The following is a 22,670-nucleotide window of genomic DNA, read 5'->3' as shown; positions in this document are numbered from 1 at the left end:
TGCAATATGGGACGTGGTTCTCAGAGTTTCTTGGTTCTCATGGAATTGGATATGTCATTCTTTAGTTTGTACAGTTCTCTAATGCGAAAGTGTCCGAAGTATCAATATACAGACCTCTGAGGACACGTTGCCATTGTCTTTTCTGTCATTCACACTAGTTGAGTCTTGGCAATCCTCCACGTTCCTATCCTTAATGAGGAACACTGTGCCCCAAACTGGAGGACGCCTGGAGCTCTTCAGAGCCATCCGAGTCTGCGCAGTAGACATCGCGCTCACACGACGGTGGCCACCTCCAAACTCCGTTTTGAATATTGCGGCCTAGTAGGCCCGAATGCCAACTTAAGCAAAACAAGCATAAAAGTAATTAATATACGGAAATGAAGATTCAAATGTTTAAACGGACTCTCATACCAATATATATTAGTATTTTCCTAGTTTATAGCAACATTTAAAGCAATAATACTCACCATTCCACAATACCAAGAACGCAAATCATTACAAAAGCAACATAAACCATGCAATTAGTCTTTTATCATGCAAAGAGGGGAAGGTATACACAATTTTGCTTTACCTGCTCCAACATCAATCCAATGGAAATATTGCACTACATCACACGAGTGGCTTTTACACCTCAGAAGTACTCTGAATTGACGCACATTAAATTATTTATCCCACTGGTGCATTGCACAGAAAACCAATCCTTTTCTATTAATAGGGTTTCTACTCTAGCCGTGTTCTTTTTTTAAATGGTTCATTCATGCTGGACTCTAAATGGAAGCAAAACACATTGGCTTTGCTAATGCTTGATTGTTTAGCTAATAACTTTTGCACTGTTCCATTAGTCTGCATTAAACTTTGAAAAAAGTGTGATCCACTTCCGGGGCATCCGGAAAGTTTTCCGCTACTGACTTTGGGGGTATTTCTTTGCGCCTTTGAAAGGTTGTACAGTAGAGCAGCAGTTTTGTACACGAATCCCTGACCCCAACAGAGATAAAAAACAGCGGAAATAGGATGTTCCCAGGGAGGCAAATCCTGTAACTTTTTCCAGACTTGTCGCAATACTGTTCTGTAATTTTGCTATACCTTTAAAAGCAAAACAATCTGGACAGGAAGTGGTCAGAGGACTTTTCGGGGACGCGGACTAGTTGCTGGAAATTAACAATTGAATAATTCAGCCGTCTTTGAGCTCTGCAAACCTTTAAAAGAAATCCGCAGAGCACCCCACTAAAAGCAGTCTAACATTGTGTACATAGAGCGATGCTAGTCACTAAAGCTGCACGGACGAGGGGCCTAACCCCCACTTTAACAGCTGGAGGGGTTGAGTGCACTGGGCTAGTTGTGTAACGGAGACTCTTGTACACGATGTTAGGGCTCCTGTGGCTCGAGGCTCTTAAACACAACACATGATTTTCAATCTGATGGCGGAGGCAAATTGGAGAAAACCGCACCTAGCACTATCCCTCACGTCCAACACTTTACTGCTAAGAAGAGTGCACGAGGATGGGGCCAGCCACCATAAACCCCCTAACAGGAAATAGCTCCGGATTAACAATGAGAAAAAAGTATTACTCAGCACCCACTGCATAAACAAGCATTGGCATAGCCAATAGGTCTCGCCTTTGGGAGCTTATAAGTATTTAGTTACGCAGCACAATATCCTTGGTGCAACAACATCAACTGTTGCATGGCTACACACTTATAATGTCCCAAAGGCGAGACCTATTGGCTATGCCAATGCTTGTTGCACTCTTCCAGGTCCCTGTAAAGGGACCATATGGCTTCATGTTTCAAATCTGGACGTTTCTTAGGTTAATGCCAGAAGTTTAGTCTTCAAGTGGCTAGAATCAAAGATTGGAAGGGCTATTTTCTGCAGCATGTGTCCCACAAAATTAGTTAAAATAATAAGTCTGGCTCTTCAAAGGCATGTAGTAGTCCCCCCCCACCTCAACATCACCCAGACTCTGAATAAAGGAATAACATTTACTTTCAACAAATGTAATGCATTTAGTCTCAGCTTCAGCCAGCTGATATCATTGAGAGTTTCAGAGGCTGAGGGGTTGTCCCTCCATGCAATATGTTCCTAGTCCAGGAGCAGGGGAAGCAGATTTTGGGGCAGGTTAGCATTCCTCAAAGGTGTATCTGTGGGTTTAATGCATGTGTATCTCTGGTCTTATGGCGGTGTAGAGCCACACTCAGTTGGCACACTGTGGTCTTCGAGTGCCCCACCTATGAGACATTTAGATGTATGTCCATGGTAAATGTTGTGCTTATTAAGGTTCTCAAGACCAAAGGGGTTTGTATCTTTTCAAGAGGAAGAGATATAAGCCAGGTACTTAATCGCTTACAACGTAGCCCATTAAGGTGGGCAGTGTAAAATTTGTAGTTGCAACCAGGAGATTCCCTCATTAATGTCAGCAACTGCTGACATTGGGTGGTGAAAAGAATTTCAATTTGCAAAAGGGAGGTTCCCCCATTAATGTCAGCAACTGCTCACATTGCTAGCAGTTGAACATCCTGGGAAGTCTGGGGGCAAACACCACAGGTTAAACTGAACAGGCAAAATTCCTGTAAGAAAGGAGGGATACATGGCAAGTACATGAGGACACCCGTGCTTAATATCACATATTTCTAAGCTCATCAGATGGTCGAGCCTTTACACATCATAGGATAGTCACCAGCGTGCAACAGGACATTGGGTATGACTCGCCAGGAAATTGACACGCACTTCATACGAACCGGAGCCTCTATAAAGGATGAATGATGAAAACACGGACTGGGGTACGTTAGGCTAAAAAACCCTGTTCACCAACCTACGGTGTGTCATATTGTTGCCAGGTGTCTTTGAGTGACAGGCAAGTGCAGTAAGGGAGCTTTATTAAGTAACTAGATTACTTGCAGTGGGGGGGGGTCCCAATAGACCCACAAAAGGTGGGCTGTGGCAACACATGAAACTGGGAATCTTAGATTCCAACATTATCATTGGTTTAATAATATGCAAGACTCTCTGACCATGCAGGGTAAAAATGTTCCAGCATAAATTGCAAGGTGACTAGAAGTTAAGCCGAACTTGGCTTTGATTCTGTGGAGGGTAATCAATTCTGGGGATAATGAAGTGAACTAGGTCTATAGCTGGATGGAGCACCAGGGTCACAGCTGGTTAGCAGGTAGTGTGTGTCTGTGATCGGACTGCAGTTAAGCAAGCCTGGTGGGGTGCATACGTTTTCACTCCAAAAAGGGTGCAGTGACTGCAATGGTGTGCACAATACAAACATTCCCTCAAACCAGATTGGACACCATTAATGCGTTTGCCATGGTTTAGAAATCAAAAAGGCTGTGCAAATGTCTTGCCAAATTCAGCAAAGTATGAGCACCCTGGAAATGTGGGCATGTTACGGGTTGCTTCAGTTAAGCAAAAAAGTCCCCACCCTGATAGCCACAGCAGCTAGGCTGGCTGCGGAAACTGTAGCTAACAAGTGTGCTGCTGTCCAAAAAATGGGGGGAAAGAAGGTGTTAAAGCACGAAAGGGTACAACGTATTAAGAACATTTGGCATGTCCATTATTCAAGGAACAGTAGGTATCTGTACTTATTATTCCCCCAATGTCCCCACCCACTTTTCTGCTCCATGGTACACATGAGCAGAAGTTGGGAAGTGCACAACATACGCTGACAATGGACATTAGCATGACGTCACAGCAGCTAAATATCGCAGTCAGAGGGTGAGGGGCTGGCAAGCAATATGGACATGTAACGAAGCAGAATACGGGGGCAGACACGATGCTATAGGCGTTACTTTGGCCATGCACGGGCAGAAGGGTACAGTGCCAGAAACCCGCAAATAGAATGGGTTTTTAGAAAGGGGTTGCATATGTTTGCCATTCCAAACAGTGTGTGCTGTGACTCCAGTGAGGGGGAGAAAGAAGGGTTCAGGCACTCATGCGGACAGTTATTAGAACACAGCGTGCATTCAAGTTTAGAAGGAGCAGGTAAATTTCCACTGCTGGTGCTGTACGCGGGGGTAAACAAGGGCTTAGTCAACCCTATATGCACATATTGCACACAGTGCTCAATGGATTGAATCAGACATTCCAGGGTTAGGAAGAGCAGTAGTTTTGCATCCCCGTTTGGGTAAGAATTCTGGCCGGTGTGGTACTCCTATACAGGAGGGGGGCATCTGGCAGAGATAAGGGTATGGCGTTGGCTACAATCAATAACTTGTTAAAGAAAATTCACTGTTGGCCTGGTAGGTGAACTCCAATATGTTTTCCAGTGTATTCTGAAATCATTGACTGGGCGGTGATGGGTAAATGCACGACCTGGCAACACCTAACAAGAAGGCCCTTCTTTGCACAGTGCACCATAGGGATTTCTCCCTTAACTGCGGTTAAAGTAGAGAGTAGTTCTTTCAATTCCGGGCAGGTCATCGAACATGCCTTCAAATGGGCATTGTAGTTCCCATTTTAAGTGGAGGCTATCAAACTTGCCTACTATGGGGCAAATAAGCCATGAACAGCACACCAAGCAGGAGGGCTTGATTCAACTTTATTCAAAAGCAAATTAGCGGGCTTGGTAAATAGGGCGTGATCTCTTGAGTGCATACGCCCAAGGGTTCCCCCGCTAGGGACGGGGAACACCTGCGGACTGTTAACGTGTCAGAGGTAGATAGGAATTGTCCAGCTACTAGGACTGGTACCTACACGTTCAAAGAGGCTATGGAACCTGCCATAGTGGGGCGGCCATGGATACAACAGTGGCCCCATCCAGGGCTTTGGCGGGCGGAGTTACAGGGTGATCTGGAGGCTGATTGGTATGAGGGGTACCCTTTCAGGAGCACAATAAGGGTTCATTATGCAAAGTCCCAGGTGTGTTTACGGCAGGACCCTGGTTGAAAGCGACGGCACCCCGCTAGTCCTTTGGCCGGTTGTAAGCCTTAGCAACAGGGGGCTTGCCTGTTTTGCTCTGCCCCTAAAAAGGCATGAGTAAAAGGTATGGACTGGTGGTCCATGATATGTAGGGGGGATAACCCCCACATAAATGGTAGCACCGACTGGATTGGCCACTGTGCAGTTTGGTTCAGTAGGTGGGCAGGGCAGCTTAGGTGAGTCACCGCTGCCTGGCCTTGGATTGCCCATGAGTTAATCCACCAAGTTGGCATACTCCTTGTATGTAATAAACCTGCAGCAGACTTTCACCAACAAAAAACCTGTGTGGACTGTTTATTTTGCGCAGCGCAACTAATTAGTGCTGAGCGGGAGGGGGTTGCCGAGATCAGCACTAGGAATAGAAACAGGTCCTCCACTCGGCTGGTGTCTTTGCTTCAACAATACGTGATGGACAGAACTAATTCACTGAACATTGCATAGGTATGCACCATAACTGGATATCAATATGGCAACATAAGCACGCATCTGCAATACCACCTCGACTGTCATATGAACATCCAACTGCATACGTTAAACAGAACATCAGATGCGTTCAGCACACCAGACATGCCGCCTAGGTGCTTTTCAAGGTGCTTCTTGGCGCACACAATCGTAACCAAATGCCTACTAGGATCATATGACGTAACATATGACGTAACACTGTGTAACAAGAACACTAAACGAACACCCAACACAGCAGACACATCACACACCAACATTCACACATTACTATACACTGACATGCACCACACGCCTAACCTGCAAAAGAATGAATGAAAACAAACCATTGATACCACATATAGCACTACAGAAATGTACAACTACCTGTCTCGGAGCCAGGTGTTGTTTGCTCTACAAAGGCACAAACTGTATCCTTCTGGGACAACTTATTCACAAACCTATTCAGACTCCGGTCTCCCATGGAAACCACAAACTGTCTGAAAGCCAAGCACAGAACCTGAACTCATCACAGTACTGTACCAATGATCTATTGTGCTCCATCTTTGTGCCAGACAAAGGCAGCTGGGATGAGTATTACAGGATTTTGAGTTGATGGTTGTTGTTCTTGATTAGAAGGTTGGGGGCCCATGATGTACCTGCGTTAAATGAGGGTTTTTAAAAGATGTTGATAAAGTGCAGCACTAGAAGGCATAAAATGGTGCAGACCACTGAGTGTGCATCTGAGAAAGGTATGATATATATATGAGGATGACTGGCCGTCTCATGATCTTTGTGTCTTATGTTCACCTCTACAGCTGGGCCTGGAGCGATACCACGGGGTCGGGATCCTGGGCTTCAACTCCCCAGAGTGGTTCATTTCTGAAGTTGGAGCCATCATGGCAGGGTAAGTGCCAGGTGTGTTCCTTCCTATATGCACCCCTTTCTCCTTAGCCACACAACTGTACCAGTAACATCAACCAGAGAGGGCCACTGTGATGGAACAGATCTTGAATCAGCATCACGACCCACAATTTTCACTTAAATGTTCTTGTCTTTATGTAATAGCAGTTTAATTCCTTTTCTCCCTCGGTCACATCTTGTTACTGCATGTGGAGTGCACAGAAGCCCAGTCTGTGCACACTCGTTCCAGATACTTCCCTAGTATGGTGAGCACAATGAGAGTTTGAAGCCATATCAACACGGCCAGAAACCATACTTACTCTTGTGTGAATGTCCATCAGACACTGCTTTTAAATACCTGTGCACTCAACATGATACAACAAACATTACTAGGTATCCTAGAATGTAATTGAGGTGTTCACATGGTCATCTCCCTCTGAATCTACTACCTACATATATCAAAGCACCGGTTGGAATATTGTTTGCTGCGGGTCCATGTTGGATACGCCAATGACTGACTTGCTTCAATGGAATGTTTGAAAATTAAAATTTGAAGCAAGGAAACAAAGCACAGTTTAATGAAGTCCACCATCGCTGTCTTAGAAGCCATATCTATGATTGTTTTAATTAGGTGACACATGCTCAGTATGCAAATGGCTGAGCAATTTAATACAAACATGCAGAATCATAAGGTCCATATTCTCTGTTCATTATCATTCGTACACCTCACTGTAGTGTTTTTGTACTTAAGATAGTTTGTTGTGGTATAATACTATATGCAGTAACATACCATGCATTATAAGCTGCAAAGTACAACCAATATTCATTAGACTGCGGTTGTCTCCTCTGGCACTCACTCCCAGTGAAGGGTGTCACAGTTGTGCAGGCCTCAATGCTGGTGATGCAGGCAATAGCGACACCACAAGAAGCGATAGCAGACCACATTCGTATTGAGTATGGCATCTGAGCATGAATTCTCGACAGCCTTTATATCCGGGAGCTGTGCCCAGCTTCAGGGTTTCATGGTCCATTCTAACATAGCCTGTGAGGATCAAGTGGCTTATGACATCCCTCCTCATCTTAGATCGACGCTGTCTTAAATGTCTTGGCTGTTTTTCATCTGGGATGTCTCTAACCATTACAGAGCCACCAGCTAGAGTCCTACAGCCTTCGCAATGGTTTAGGAAATGGTCGCAGATTGTAGCATTTTCTGCCTCAGACTCTCTGTTAGGCGGAAATGTTGGTGTTTTTGGACAGGCTAGTCATGGTCTTGCAATGATACATGAAGACAGAACATATGATGGTGTGTGCGTCACCTTTGCATTCCTGTCTGTCTTCAAGCTCAGTCTGACTCTCTGGGGGCTGACTGGCGACTGGCTGGGGCAAGAGAGCAGTGCCATTTCTTAAGCCATGGTAGTTCCCCGGATCAATAAATACTGTAAACAGTAAATATGAGAAGAACGCATTTAAAAATGTATTCCAGAGCTGCAGTAATGATCCTTTACTGATCAATAAAGTAAAGAAAGACAGAAACGCTGTTAAACACTGAATACAGATCATTTTACATGAAGTTCTATTTAAGTATCAAGTCAGGCCTTTGTAGACTCCTAATAGGTGAACAAATGTCTGATATTTTTCTCTGGCGAAGATGGCAATCCTAGGTGAGGTACATTCTCAGAAAACTGAGGGGGGTCCAATCTACACTGTTATTTAGTTCCATTCATATCCTGATTGACAGTCCTAAAGCCAACAAAAACAGAAACAATAGGAGGGAGAAGGAAACAAGTTTGGGGATAACCCTGCAAAAAGGGCCAGGTCCAACAGCCCTCATCTGTCTCTCAATGTTCCCCTTGGCTTGAGGCAACTAAGGAGTGATCATCCAGTGTTGGATGCCTGTTGTCCTGAGATAGTTCTGGAATTTTGATCTATGAAAGGCTGGACAGCTATCCCTCTTGTGCACCACTGATATGCTGAAGATACCGAAGATATTCCATAAGTTGGGATGTACCTGGTTGAACGCCACTGAGTTGACTATTTCATTGACAGGATTCTGAATAGGAGTTGATCAGGACCTACATGTGTCTCCAAGCAAGTAGAAGTCCGGCGTCTACTCTATCTTTAGCCCAGGGCTGCAAGCACCTTTCTTCTGTAATTACTGGAGCGAGCGATCTGCCCCTCCAGTGGCCTAGCACCAGTGGCATTCCCTTACTGTGCGGTCTATCATCAAGTCAATGCCCGGGGACCAGATTCTTCTCACTCATTCTGGCTTTTGTTTTGGTGGCTCCTTGCTGACCCGGTGTGAGAAGTCAACCATTTGGTATCATCTTGCGTGCTGGACTATTGCTGCATTTTTGAAGTGGGTATATATTGGTAGCCTGTTTTGCTGGCTTTCATTCTGTTGGGGTTGCTGTGATACAGCTCTTGTGGTTTCAGTGTGTGGAAACATGCTGGTTAATGGAAGCATTTTCCCCATCATCTTCATCCTCCATGGGGAGTCCTGATTCAGTCCCTCCCTCTAAAAAGAAGAAAGTGTGTGAGGAGGAGCAGCTGAAAAAGATGATTTTGGAGACTTTGCCTGCCTTGGAAAAAAAAGGCTGGGGTTCAGTCAGGAGGTGGGCAGGAACTTTATTAAGACATTTCCACTTCCGATTCATCCGATGAGTCCTCTTTGAGCTCAAAGGAACATAAAGGGAAATATATATCTAACGATATACAGCCAGATATTCTGACCCATGTTAGTGACTACACGGGATTCCATGGTGAGGAAGTTGCCAGCATATCGAAAGACATAGTGTTGCCTCAATGTAGGAAGCAATCTACTAAAGAACTGGCCTTTCATCTGTTTGTGATGGACGTCCTTTTAAAATAATGGAAAGACCCTGAGCGTATCCTGATGCCTCGCTTCATGTCCAAGCTGTATTCTTTGAGGGATATGGAGGATATGAACCCATGTGGACTCTATTGTTGCTAGTCTGGTGGAGCGCCACTCCATGGCAGAGGACAATGTCCTTAAAGAGGGAGCGGATAAGAAAATGGACTCCTCTTTGGAGAAGACTAATGCAGGGTCTCATCTTGCCATTCGTTCTGGGGTATATGGAGCATATGTTGCACAGTCTTTATTGTCTGACTTCAATATTTTGTTCACTACTATGCAGGAGGGGGCCTGGAATTTTCATGGTTTTTGGAGTCCATGGAAAGCCAGACTGAGTTTCTTTCGGATATTGCTCTTGATTCAGTCAGAGCTTCAGCCTTGTCCTGTGGTGCTTCCATTGTGGCCAGGCGCAACGTGTTGCTGAAGGGGGGGGCACTGATGCTGCACAAAGCTCGATGGCTTTGAGGTTGCCTTTTTACGAGTCCAAGACTTTTTCAGAAAGACCTTGAGGAAAAGTTGCATAAAGTTTTCAAGGAGCAGAAGCATTTCTTTTCCTTTAGGAAGCAACAGCAGCAGAACAATTTTTTTGTTTCAGTGAAATCCTTTTGTTAACCTACTTCGAGACAGAGGAATCCCTACAGGGGTCAGAAGGCCCAGAGGAAGGATTTCCAAGACAAATTTCAGAGGAAACCTCATCAGGATCCAGAGACTGGTAATCAGCTTTCCTGACTTTGCCACCACCCAGGTACCAACTGGCATGATACCAGAGGTTGGTGGGAAACTGCATCATTTCCTGGCAACTGGCGACACACGATCTCCGACAAATGGGTTCTAAGTGTTCTGGAGAGGGGTAAATAGATCGAGTTTGTGTCTTTGCCTCCTTTTTGTGGAACAGTTTGATGCCAATTACAAAGGATGCTCTCAGGAAGACGGCACTGTTGAATGGGGTTCAGATGCTGCTCCAAGGTAAAGCAATAGTCCCAGTTATGAGGCTGGAGAGAGGTCAGGGCACTTATTCAATCATCATTCTGGTCCCGAAGGTTACGGGTGAATTTCCGTATAGTGATCAAGCTCAAGTTTCTGAACCAGTATGTACGGAGGATCCCTTTCAAGTTGGAGACGCTGCAGCAAATGATCCTATTGATTCAAGTCGGCTTTGTGATGACTAAATTGGATCTTCGGGATGCATATCTCCATGTTCCTATGGTGTTGAGGTTCCAGAAGTATCTGTAGTTCTCTCTGAGGGGTCATCATTGACCGTTTTGTGTGCTCCCTTTTCGTCTGCATTTCTTATCACAGTAGTGGCTCCCCCGGTCGATCACCTTCATCTCCAAGGGATCTCAGTGTTTCTGTACCTAGAGGGCTGGCTGCTCAAGGCCCCATCTGCTCTGGTGTTTAACTTGCTTTAAATAATTAGGACCAATTTCCAAATGAAATACTATCCTTTAACCTTATGCAGAGGAATGTTTATGCATGTGGTTGTTCCTTGGATAGCAAATAAGTTTGAGACCACAGTGTTTTTTATAAAGTAAAGTACATGGTGCCTATATTTAAATGTTTTAAACAGTTTTTCTGTTTCAGGGTCAGTTTAATTTATGGTGATGTTGGCTAATTTACACTGTTTACAGACCATTTTTGTTTGAGATTTTAGTAACTTTTATAAGTAGGATGAGATATTTTCACAGGAAAGAGCCAGCCACATTCTAACACCAACAATGCTTTGTTTTCACTTTGATGTGAAAACATGCTTTATTTACAAGACTTGTGGCAACTCCGCTTTATGACTGTTTCTTGTCAAACGGGCTAGGGGCCATGTGCTCAAAGTTGTAAAATATCCAGAAACTCTACAAGGGGATTTTTGTGAACTCATGAATGAGTTACATTTAAACCTGTATCATCCTTGCTAGCAGCAGCAGTGGTAACTGTGTCCCTTCTATAATGAAACTATTTCCTGTGTCTCATTCTGCTGAGCTGTTACATAGGTAGACTCCATATTAATCCATCTTTAAGCTTTAAACTATTTACTTTCACTGTTGGTTTCTGGACACCCTGTTCTTTAAAAATAAACAACTTCACATAGGAAAAGGCTGATGTACTCTTTCAAGTGTGTTGGTGGTAAACTGCTCAATATGTTTAGATTGTTTTATTAAATGAACCTGCGGGATAAATGAACTGCTTTATTCATGTGTAATCTTTTTTTTATTTTTTATAAATCTTTTTATTAACAAAAATAAACTTGTTGGTCATTTTACATTTTGCACTTATAGATTTTACAGTGTTGCATCCATGGACTAACAGACATTATCATCATGCCAGGTGAAATAATACTCAGGGTGGAAGCAGTACCAGAACACTATGGCGTTAATGATTCTTCAAGGGAAGGGAGCATGGGAGGTTCACAAAGGTTACCGCGATATTCATTCCATTTAGACCAGACCGCTACCCATTTCCTGGCGCACCCCCTTGCCATATACACGGTCTTCTCTTGCAGCATACACCAGTCCATGTCCTTTTTCCATGCACTAAACACTGGGGGTGTACCCGCTCCCCATAGGCGTGCTATGTTTCGTTTTGCAATTGCCTGCCCCAGCGTTGCCCACAGTTTACCTTTCATAGATAGGTCCGTGGGCTCCCATATGTTCAGGAGGCACCGCTTAGCTTCAGGTCGCAATCTTACCCCCCAGACCTCACTCATGCATTCATGCACCCTCGCCCAATATGATTCGTGTGTAATCTTATTTGTGCTAATAAAGTTGCTTGTTTCACCTCCAGCCATTCTTGTTTGGCACATGTGAGCTGGTTTAATACTGTAATACTTCCCGGCGCACTTGGAAGCTCGGGAAGTAGCATTCTGTCTGTGTGTGAAGCTTTGCTTCTGCACCATTAATCGTGCAATACCCACACTCCACGCTGTTATTTGAAGCGTAAAAGGCCATTTTATTAGGACAAGGTTGCAAACTTCTTAAAATGTTTATTAAACATTACAAAATCCAAACTGTAACTCTTGGCATTACCTTACCGTTTCATTCTCCCTTGCCCATTCTCAAACATCCTGTCTTTTGTTTCACTCCTCCCCCTTTCACTCTTTGGCATCATTCCATCTACCCACTCTCTCCTTCACTTGCCCCTGCAAACAACCTCCCCTGACTCTCCCACATTGCTCAGCCATCCGTCACCTGTGCTCCCTCCCCCTGAGGGGTTGATCCGCCGTATGTGACTCACCACCTTTCCAAGCTCCTGCATATGCCCTGCAATCTGTCCCAAACTGGAAATGCTGTAACTGTTCTTACACCAGTACCCAGACCCTTACAACATGTAGGGTGGGTGGACGGGCTAACTTTAATGACTCCCCTCCCGGTGGTGCTATGGTGTCAAGAAGAGGCCAGATACTCCTCCCCTGGCACCTTTATAACTTCTCTAAACCCGTCCCTTCACCTAACTGGCCCTAACCCCCCACCTTGTCCTTCCGGTATTTGCACTTCCCCCGGGGGCCACAAAAGAAGCCCAAAACTAGCACAAGGTTTTCCATAAGAAGCCCAAAAGGAGTTTAGCCCTCACAAATCATCAAAGGCAGGAAGATAAACATTCAAAAACAGAATAGAATACAATATTTATGGAACATGCCTTAAAACAATAGTAATTAGTTTATCAGAAACCCCAACACTCCTAGACTGCATCACAGAATGTGTGTCCATATCCTGAAGCTCTTGAAGTATGCAATCTGTACTACTTGGCCTGCTCCGAGGTAAACAGTGAAGGTCCTGACAGGGCTACATTGCTGTATTTGTGTAGTATTTTGCCAGACACCCAAGAGAAGGGATGGGGGGAGGGAGCAAATATCGGAGATTATGTGCTATTTCGTCAGCAACTGGCTAAATATCCCCTTCTTTTTAATCACCATATTTACTCTAGTGCCAAGAAGTAACTCCAGGGGGCTTGTGCTTACTGGACTTCGTGAAGGTGTATATTTCTGTGTTTCAATCTACATGTGCATATGTAAAGCTTTGTGTGCTAGGGAATGCTTTCTTTATTGTTTTAGGGGTGTAGGTTGGCTAGAGTGGTATTCCTGGTTTTGGATAAGAACTTTAGGTATTGAACAAATTGCCATATTAGACAGCTTATTAATCATTATTCTTACCTTGATTGAGCCAACATGGTCCATGTGCAGTGTCTAACCAAATTTGTACTGGTGCGATTTGAATACTTATGTACCTGCAAGCAATGTAATCAAGGTTGTGTTGCATTACTTGCTGTGTAAAGTTCTAATGCCGTCTGTAATACAGTTTTTTAAATCAAGAATATCCTTTAAAAGAATTGACAAATTACACAGCTTTGGTAGTATTCCTTTAGTGTTTATGTAGCTAGTTGTTTTTATTTATTTATCGGTGTTTCTTTGTAGTGTGTAATCCCAGACCCACGATGAGGGGGGAGAGGCCCTTACATAGACACAGGAGCAATTAAGTATAGGCAATAAATGTAACCTACTGATCCAGGCTACTCCCATTTCAAGGTCTTGCTTGAACCAAATGCTACCATTGCTGAGGGCATTGGAAGCCTATAACATCACTCTCAGAAATAAACTTGATGGTTCGCAGGTAGCCTCGGGGACAATGAATCGGAGTAGGGTTTTGCAACTCTTACTGGCAGTAGGAAGACATGTTGTAATAAAGGGTGAAGTGAGTTAAGTGCCACACCGAAAGAGGTCAATCATGTTGAAACTATGTACCAGGTGTTGTGCAAAGTTTCGTAAGTTTTCTGAGTTATGTAGTGATGTGTGTAACTACTGTACGCAAGTGGAATATGTTGCTAAAGTGTGTAGTGAACAGTTCCAGAATTAATGTGAGAAAAGGCAATTTGTTCTTCTTTAGTTGGTACTGACCTTAAACACAAAACAATGCTGAGGATTCTCTAGTTCATGAAAGTGAACAAACACTGGCAATGGTCTGGCATATGAATAAAAGTGCCTTTTGGGCCTCTGATGAGTGTAGATACTCAATACGTCCTCATACATGCACTGTCATTCATCGCTGCACTCGTGCATCTAGTCATCAACCTTCTAACTCATCCTTCCATTCACCCTCTGACACAACTGCAGTACACCCACCAACTCAACCACATAGGCAAGATAAATTAAAAGAATACAAGTAGAAAAAAGGAAACATGCTACCTTCTAAACATGGCAGGTATAGGTTTGCAATAACAAAAAAAAAACTTCACCATATTTGTCTATCTTGCAAAGGTATTGTAAATAGTCTATTGTTGTTTAGGTGGCCGCCACCTAAAGAAGCAATGTGTTGGCCATCGTTGAATGGTAAATAATGATACACTATAGCATTTCACGTGGTTTTGAGGAAGAGGCCACGTGGACTGCCTCTCACTGCAGATGAAATGAACAGCAATCAATCAATCCGTTATCACTGCCTGGAGAGCTGTAATATCCTCTCAAAACTATTAAAATAAAAAGAGGAGAATCAAAACAATGAAAGGGTATTTTTAAAAGGAGAAAAATCAAAACTAAAGGACTGGACAGCCAGCTCTGATTCTGAACTCCACTGGTTTTAGGTGGATATTCACATGTACTCAGAAAATGACAACATTCACAGGGCAAAATACATAATGGCTGATGCAAACTGAACTATTAGCCCATCAGTGGCAGCTCCTCAGCTAAGGCGGAGGAGCATCGCCTCACTGCCTTGAAGGAGTAAAAAAAAAGGAAAGAATAAAATGATAATAAAGTAATGTTATAATCATTTTATTTTGTCCATCTGCTGCGGCAGCTTTGAGCGACGAGGGGTGGCTGCAGAGCAGGGGAGGAGATGTAGCACCCTACTAAGTGTGCAATGACTGTTTCGCCAGCCCTTTAGGGCAGGCTAAAGAGTCATGCACACTTTCCCTGTTCTCCATGCAGGCTGCATTACTAACAGTATATTACATTATATATATATATATATACATATATATATATATATATATATATATACATATATATATATATATATATATATATATATATATTATCTACTGGCGGTCGCCAGTAGATAGTTATAGTTAGGACCCTGTTTCCATAGGAAAACCGCAACATTCTATTTGGAATAACTTTGGCGCCGGTCGACGAATCCTCGCGAAATTTTCAAAATAGGTGGGGCGCTACGCTCCGCTCCTACCCTGAAAGTCTCGGGGGGATTCGTCAAGCGGGGGCTGAGAAAAAAGGGGGGTCCCAAAACACGTTTTTCCCATGCATTTTTCCATAGGACCTTTAGACACAGCTACAGCCCGAACGGCTGAACAGAGTTACTTGAAATTTGGCAAAGAGGTAGTCCTCAGGTCAAGGAAGTGCCTTTTGTAGGTCTGGTGTAAATCTGTTCAGTAGTTCCTGAGAAAATAGCATTTAAATCAATATATATATCTGTGGCAGCTTACGGTGCGCTTACCGTGCGCTTACGGTAAGCTTACCGTACGCGTACGGTGCCGTGCGCGAGCGCGATTCTGATTGGCTGTTAGATCTTAGTAAACATTCGAATCGGTCGAAACCAGGAAGCGGCGGCCGCCATTTTCTCTCTCGCACTCTGAGGGGGGGGGGGGAAAACAAAGGCAAAAAACATGTAAAGGGGCTGTTTAGACAGCTCCTAACCACCTAGCCTTGATGAAGGTGTCCCCAAAGAACCCCCAAGGCCAAAAAGTCAATTTTAATTTTTTTTTAAAAATCGCCGATTACGCTTACCGTACGCGTACGGTAAAAATTATTTAAAAAAAAAAAATTATCCATACTCTCCCCACCCCGTGTGCAAATGGTGCCCGAATTGCATTATTTGTGCATGGCATATGTTACATCTTGAAAATTTAAAAGATTACCTTTCACAACGAAGCGCATAATATGTCCTCTATGTGTGCACGGTGCGCGAAGCGCATCGTGCGTACATGGCCCATCCAGCGTAACGTGGCGTGCCCACCGTGCGTGCACGGCACTAACTGCGTAAAGTGGGCGCGCGGTGCACTAACAGCGTAACGTGGCGTGCCCACCGTGCGTGCACGGAACGAACTGCGTTAAGTGGGCGCGCACGCCACGAATGGCGTAAAGTAACTTAGCATTTAAAAAAACGTACAAATTCACTGAAAAAACCATAGGTTTCACACACGTTATAGTTAGGAATTAGCATTTAAAAAACCTTGCAAATTCACTGAAAAAACCATAGGTTTCACACATGTTATAGTTAGCTGGACATTTTACTGATAAAAAACCAATAAAATTCCCCCGTTATAGTTAGTGCAGGCAACTATAACTCACGCGACCGCAATCCTCTGCTGATGACATATGTGTCTTTATGAAAAAAAAATATTTGTAATATATGTATAGCTAAAATTTAATGGAAGAAGACATGGGCAAATAAGTGTCTAAATACAGTATTAGCATCAGCAGAGGATTGCGGTCGCGTGAGTTATAGTTGCCTGCACTAACTATAACGGGGGAATTTCATTGGTTTTTTATCAGTAAAATGTCCAGCTAACTATAACATGTGTGAAACCTATGGTTTTTTCAGTGAATATATATATATATATATATATATATATATATATATATATATATATATATATATATATATATATATAGCACATATCAGCCTCGAAGCTCTCAAGGACGGACGACGCCATGTGGAGATTTAATCTGCTTTATTTGTCGTTTACTCTACGCGTTTCGCCTGTACCAGCAGGCTTGTTCACGAATAAAGTTTTCAACACAATCCACCATTTTAAATCTTGTGCATGTGACGTTAATCATGTGAAAACTACAAATACATGGGAATAAAAAACAGACTCGTGGTTTTAAGTCTATCTATAACTATACAGTGACTTTGAACATCGTTTTTTCGAGTGATGTATTCTTAATACATACATCGACTGGCATAGAAAAATAGAAATAGATAATTTCATTTTAAAATCCATCGCTATCATAATTTTAAATCACAATTCAAATTACACATCAATGCCATTTCCTCAACTGATTCACTTAAAAAAATCATGCCCGAGTGGGCTGAAGTTTCACAATTTATATTGTATGTCACATGAGTTATACATAGCCCAAGTGGGCAATAAACAATCCCCTCATATAGTATATAGATGTACAAAAAGTGCTCTTATATAGTGCTTAAAAAAATTAGAAATATGGAGAAAGGGAACATCCAAAACTTATATATTGAAAAATACTAAAAAATATTATTTACACTTTTAATCATGACACTCCTTACGTGGCACAAGAAACAACTCATAAATGGGTATACAAATCTTCTTCTATATTCAAGCCAGCAGGGCTTCTTGTATTCAATTCTACTATATAACAAGATTCCAATTTACGCAAGCTTTTTTTGTCTATCACCTCCTCTTTTATTTGGAGGAATTGCATCAATGACAAAATAAACTAAACGTTGAATGTCCTTGTTATGGAATCGTTCGAAGTGGCGTGCAACTGGGTAAGATCTATCCCAATTTTCAATAGCTCTTAGGTGTTGCAAAATGCGTTTATGTACGGGTAAAATTGTACTTCCAACATATTGAAGATTACATGCACATCTTAAAACATATACAGCATACTCAGTTTTACAGTTATACTGTCCTTTGATCTTTTTTACTCTTTTTGATAAACCAGGTTTATAAGACATTGTATTTATCCCATGTGTACATGCTTTACATTTTATGCATTTTACAAAACCATCTTTACGCTTTAACCAGGATTCACTCATGGAACTATTTTTACTTGAGATCATATTGCTTACTAGCATTTGTTTAAAAGATCTAGCTCTGCGAAAAGTTATCAAAGGTCTTTTGGGTATTAATGACCCAAGTACTGAATCATTGTTAATCACATGCCAATGTTTTGATACAATATTTATAATGGGGCCATGCAGTTTATTGTAGTTTGTGATTAATCTACACTCATTGATATTTTTCTCTTTATCTTTCACTTGAAAAAGTGTATCCTCTCTTGTTTGTTTCTGTACCTTCTCCAGTGAAGTATGAAGACATTTCTCAGTTTACCCCCTCTCTTTGAATCGATTTTTCAGTTTCCTCAACTCCTTCTCTTTTACTTCTGGTTCACTGCAGTTTCGTACTACTCTCAGACATTCCCCATATGGGATACTGTTCACTAAGTTCGTTGGGTGAAAACTCGCTGCATGAAGCAGTGTTTTCCCCGCTGTTTCTTTCCTATAAAGTTTCGTCTGAAGTTTAGAATCCTTAATATAGATTGTTAAATCTAAAAAATTAATGGCAGTATCACTAATCGTGCTAGTGAACTGCAAATTTAAACTATTCTTCTGAGCTGTGGGCAAAGCAGGTGCCCATCGCAGTACCACAGATCTGATGGAATAATTCCTCATTAAAGAAAAAATAGTTATTTTTTAAACAGGTTGATATCATGGTTAATAACATCTGGGTATGAGACCATAATATGATTGGTCTATTACCCAGGAAATATCTAACCGCATTTAGCCCGTCTTCGTGTTTAATACTCGTGTACAACGTTGTCACGTAAATAGTAACTAATAGAAGATCTTCTTCCCACGGTAGGTCGTAAACTGCTTTTAGAAAAGCCCCCGTATCTTGTACGTATGAGGGAAGTTGTTTAACTAGTGGATTTAAAAATTAATCTACAAATCTTGAAGTATTTTCCATCAGTGGCGTCACTAGGGGGGTGCGGGGGGTGCGGACCGCACCGGGTGACACCTTCACATGGGGTGACACCATGTGGAGGTACGGGGCACGGAGGAGTGCATAGCAGCGCAACAGTTAATAAACTAGAAGTCATACGCCCGCCCTCGCGCTGCCCTCCCCCTTGAAATATTTCCGTTTCCGGCCGGGCAGCGCGCATGATAGCATGGCCTGTACAACCGAGCTGCACCCACCATTCACTTCAAGTTCCCTTTCCTTGCCCCGCCTCTCTCTGTTGTTCATTCCTAGTCCGCAATTACGCTTGTAGCTCAGACGACGTGCCCGGAGGTTCTAAGAAATCTGTCTCCTCTCCACTTTCACCTTTCAGAAGAGTTTGACATGAACCATACCTTAGCATTGGACCTGCTCCTCGTATCTTCATGGATCTGAGCGAATTCGCGCCATGTTGTGACATTCGCACCAGTACTACAAATGCACTTTGTCTTTCCACACCTAAGGGAAGGGCCCGGGAGCTGAGCTGTGTGAATGTTTCTGTATCCCGGATACAGGACTCTGCAGCTGCCTAGCAGCACCACACCCAGTGCAATGCCTCCAACAAAATGCAACTTGTAAGTACACAATAACAAAGACATAAAGCAGTTTACATACATCTTTAAAGGAAACATGTTACGAATCAAGTCGCGAATTTCACGCTAGATTCCATACATCTTTATAGAACAAAACCACCCATCCGACTGCCACATACTAACACACGCATAAAAAAACATTTCTCATCTTTTAAGAATGAGGCTCCTCAACAAAAGTGCCAAGGGGCCCTCGGCATTCAATATATAATTGAAGATTTTTTTTGTACAAATGTCTCATCATGTCTAGTAATAGACTTGCCCTGTTGTCTCCAGCTCTCTGAAAGGTTGCTAGAACAACGATTATCTTGGGGGGTGGGGGGGGGGGGTGGGGGGGTTGGGGACCTCTTATTATTCTTTGGCCCCTTTTGTTTGTTATTTAGGAGGATTGTTCAATTCCGTCCCTCTCGCCACACTCACTTGTCATAGGCAGTCAAATAACACTCCTTTTATGCACTTTCTAGAGCTAGATGGGCCGGTCCAGTCACTCTAGAAAAGCATTCCCCAAGACTTGTCATGAGTTAGGGGCAGAATTCTGGGTGTTCGCCTGTATCAACCCTCATCAGGCCAGACCTACAGCACTGTCCCACCGCACACCAGGACACAGTCTGTGTGCCATCTGGGGCAGTACTGACTAGTTGTGGGCCCTCTATCTTGCCAGTATCTGGGCCACTAAACTCTTGCTGGCTGTCGTTTCACTGGGTGCCACAACTCTCAGCATCCCAGACCTCTGTTCAGCACTGCCAGACAGCGCACTCCACATACAGAACACCAGATCCTATAATTAAGTCTCCTCCTACATCGCTCCTACTGTGTGGAATGACCCGACAGTACACATAAAAGCCTCCTCCTCACTGCTTGAATTCCACAAGAAGCTGAAGACCTGGCTTTTCAAGTAGTCCCACTAGGACCTAGGCTGTTCTAGACTTTCATCTGTTCAGCGCCAGGATACCCTCCTGGGTGATACTGCACTCTACAAATCAACATAACATAGCTCCCTTTTACTGCTGCTATCTTGTAATTCCGTCATGCAGGAGATATCAGGACTCTGGACAACTCAGGCCTAAAAGAATATCTATGAATCCCTCTCCAAGTTAGCACTTCTATCTTGTGTTTCGGGATGGTCACTCAAAGACACTCACTTGTGCACCTTTCCAGCGGTGTCACTATAGGGGTGCGGGGGGTGCGGCCCGCACCGGGTGACACTCTCACATGGGGTGACACCAACAGGGCCGGTGTGCACAGAGCAACCTAACCTTTTAGGAGGAGGAGGTGCCTGTGCGCAGTGCGCACTGTCTCCTCTCCTTTCTTTTATTTGCTTCCCTGTGAAATGGATCCAAAAAAAGAAAATCACTTTTGCTGGTAATCAATGTCTATTTTTCGGACATTTAATTCCAAAGTGCAGCATCGCGAATAAAAGTTTAAAAATATGAAAAATATATAACTAAATAAAGTAAGACAAAGTGGTAGCAAACTGGCCAGATTGATTTTATTCACACCCAAACACATTAGCGCCACTTTTACAGAGTTTGCCAGTGAAGCGCTATTTTTGTAGTCTTGGTTTTCCCTGGGCTTGGAACTAGTGCACCAATCCTGGAGGTACTGCAATGTGAGGATTGAAAAACAAAATTTGTACTGCTGCTCTGTATCTAGGGATGTTGTCTTTTTTTACCATACTGCTTACGTTTTGTAAGGATATAAGCAATGGCCATTGAAATGGGTCCATTCAGGGCCCTGTTGTCATGTCCTTAACTTTTCCGGCAAAAGCACTCACTGATTTCTGAACAGTGAGTGTAAAAGCGTTAAGGTAACCATGTCGTTCCTGCTTACATTTCACATGGTTTGCAAAATTTAGCATTCCCTATGATTGTTTGCTTTTTCCAGGATGCTGACACTTTTTTTTGTAGGCCACATATTGCTCTTGCCCAGTGCGTAATTTAAATTGAGCCGCATCCAGGTGTTTATAGCTGGCAACCATTGGGTTGTAGTTGAAGGCAGTCTGAGTTTTTCCTCAGTGGGGCAGTATGGTGTTCAGTGGGGGAGAGGATGTGGCACTATGGCCAGAGCTGCTGAATTTGAACCTGGGGAACCAAGTTCAGCCTTAATAACCAGTCCGCCAGACCACTCTCCTGAGAGAGCACTATCTCATGCTGAAAAGGCTTCGCAAGACATTAGAAGCCCCGGTGTCGTAGCACCAGCAGGTGGACCCTAGCATGACAAGTGTGGGTTAACCTTCAAGGCTTGTCCACCACTATTCATACTGAAGTTCACCTCCAGTCTTGCGGGCAGGCATATGAAGCAGTACACCCTAGAACAGTGACCCTGTCACTGAGATCACAGGACCCTTGAGAAGGGCCAGCTCTAGGGCAGTGCAACCGTTGTGACCGCACCAGGTGCTCACTTTAGGTGGAGGCATCATTTTTGCAAGTATATTATGGTTTTAAAAGCGCTTGCTGCCTCCTTCCTGGCCTCCAGTAATTTTCGGTAACCATAAAAATGTCATGATGACTGGTGATTAATGTTTTTCCTAGAGAGAGATCGGAATTTTGTCTAATGGAAGATTTGACTCATGGAAAGGTAGCTCAGTGGGTTAATGTACCTGCTGCAAAGAACATGTACCATGCAGATCACAAAGTGCACATAATGTAAATAGGCCAGTGGGCTACTGCTTTTGTCAGAGAGATCCTTTTGTTACTTGCAGTTTATAAGTTAAAATCCTAACATAGAACAGTGAGCTATTAACTGTCATCTACTCCGCAGCAACACAAGTCACATTTTGTATTAACTTTTGATACGTTTCAGCTACTAATTTATTAGTTTAAATGGTCAGATCATGCTGCAGATCTTGCATTATGAGGCAAATATGGCAGAGCCATTATTATTTAGAAAACATTTGCAAACTAGGATTTTTAGCCATTCATGTTTGAACTGCTGTTTTGGAAAAGGGAGAAGTGCTGATGACAGAAACTCCATGGCTCGGAGACAAATGGCTTGTGCTTCCACATTTTATCGTATTTGGGGACATTCTGTGATTAGAAGCATATCCCACTTTGTGAACACATTTTACTGTCAATAACTCCTTATAACCTTAAATAATCATGTGTATCCACTGGTTGATAAAACTGGGCAGTGAAACCAAACAAATACAAAAAATTGGGATGTTTGCGCATTCTGGCCACGCCTCTGGCTCTGCCCACTGATCCAATCCTGGGGTTATTCCCGCCCTCTGATTGTCCACCCACAGTTCCCC

General features: G+C 43.2%; 1 protein-coding gene across 1 annotated transcript in view; it reads left to right on the top strand.

Moving 5' to 3' along the window:
- The window catches only part of LOC146863666 (long-chain-fatty-acid--CoA ligase ACSBG2-like), a 386,688-nt gene that overhangs the window by 178,663 nt on the left and 185,355 nt on the right, over positions 1 to 22,670 (top strand). Inside the window, exon 5 of the mRNA XM_085627762.1 lies at positions 6,178 to 6,266. Coding sequence (XP_085483888.1) covers positions 6,178 to 6,266 — 89 coding nt within the window. The remainder of the gene's footprint in view (positions 1 to 6,177; positions 6,267 to 22,670) is intronic.

The sequence above is a fragment of the Triturus cristatus genome, chromosome 2_1 (genome assembly GCF_964204655.1).
Source record: "Triturus cristatus chromosome 2_1, aTriCri1.1, whole genome shotgun sequence".
In the NCBI taxonomy this organism is placed as follows: Eukaryota; Metazoa; Chordata; class Amphibia; order Caudata; family Salamandridae; genus Triturus; species Triturus cristatus.
Note: the sequence above shows the minus strand (reverse complement) of the source record. Positions and strands in the feature narration are given on the sequence as shown.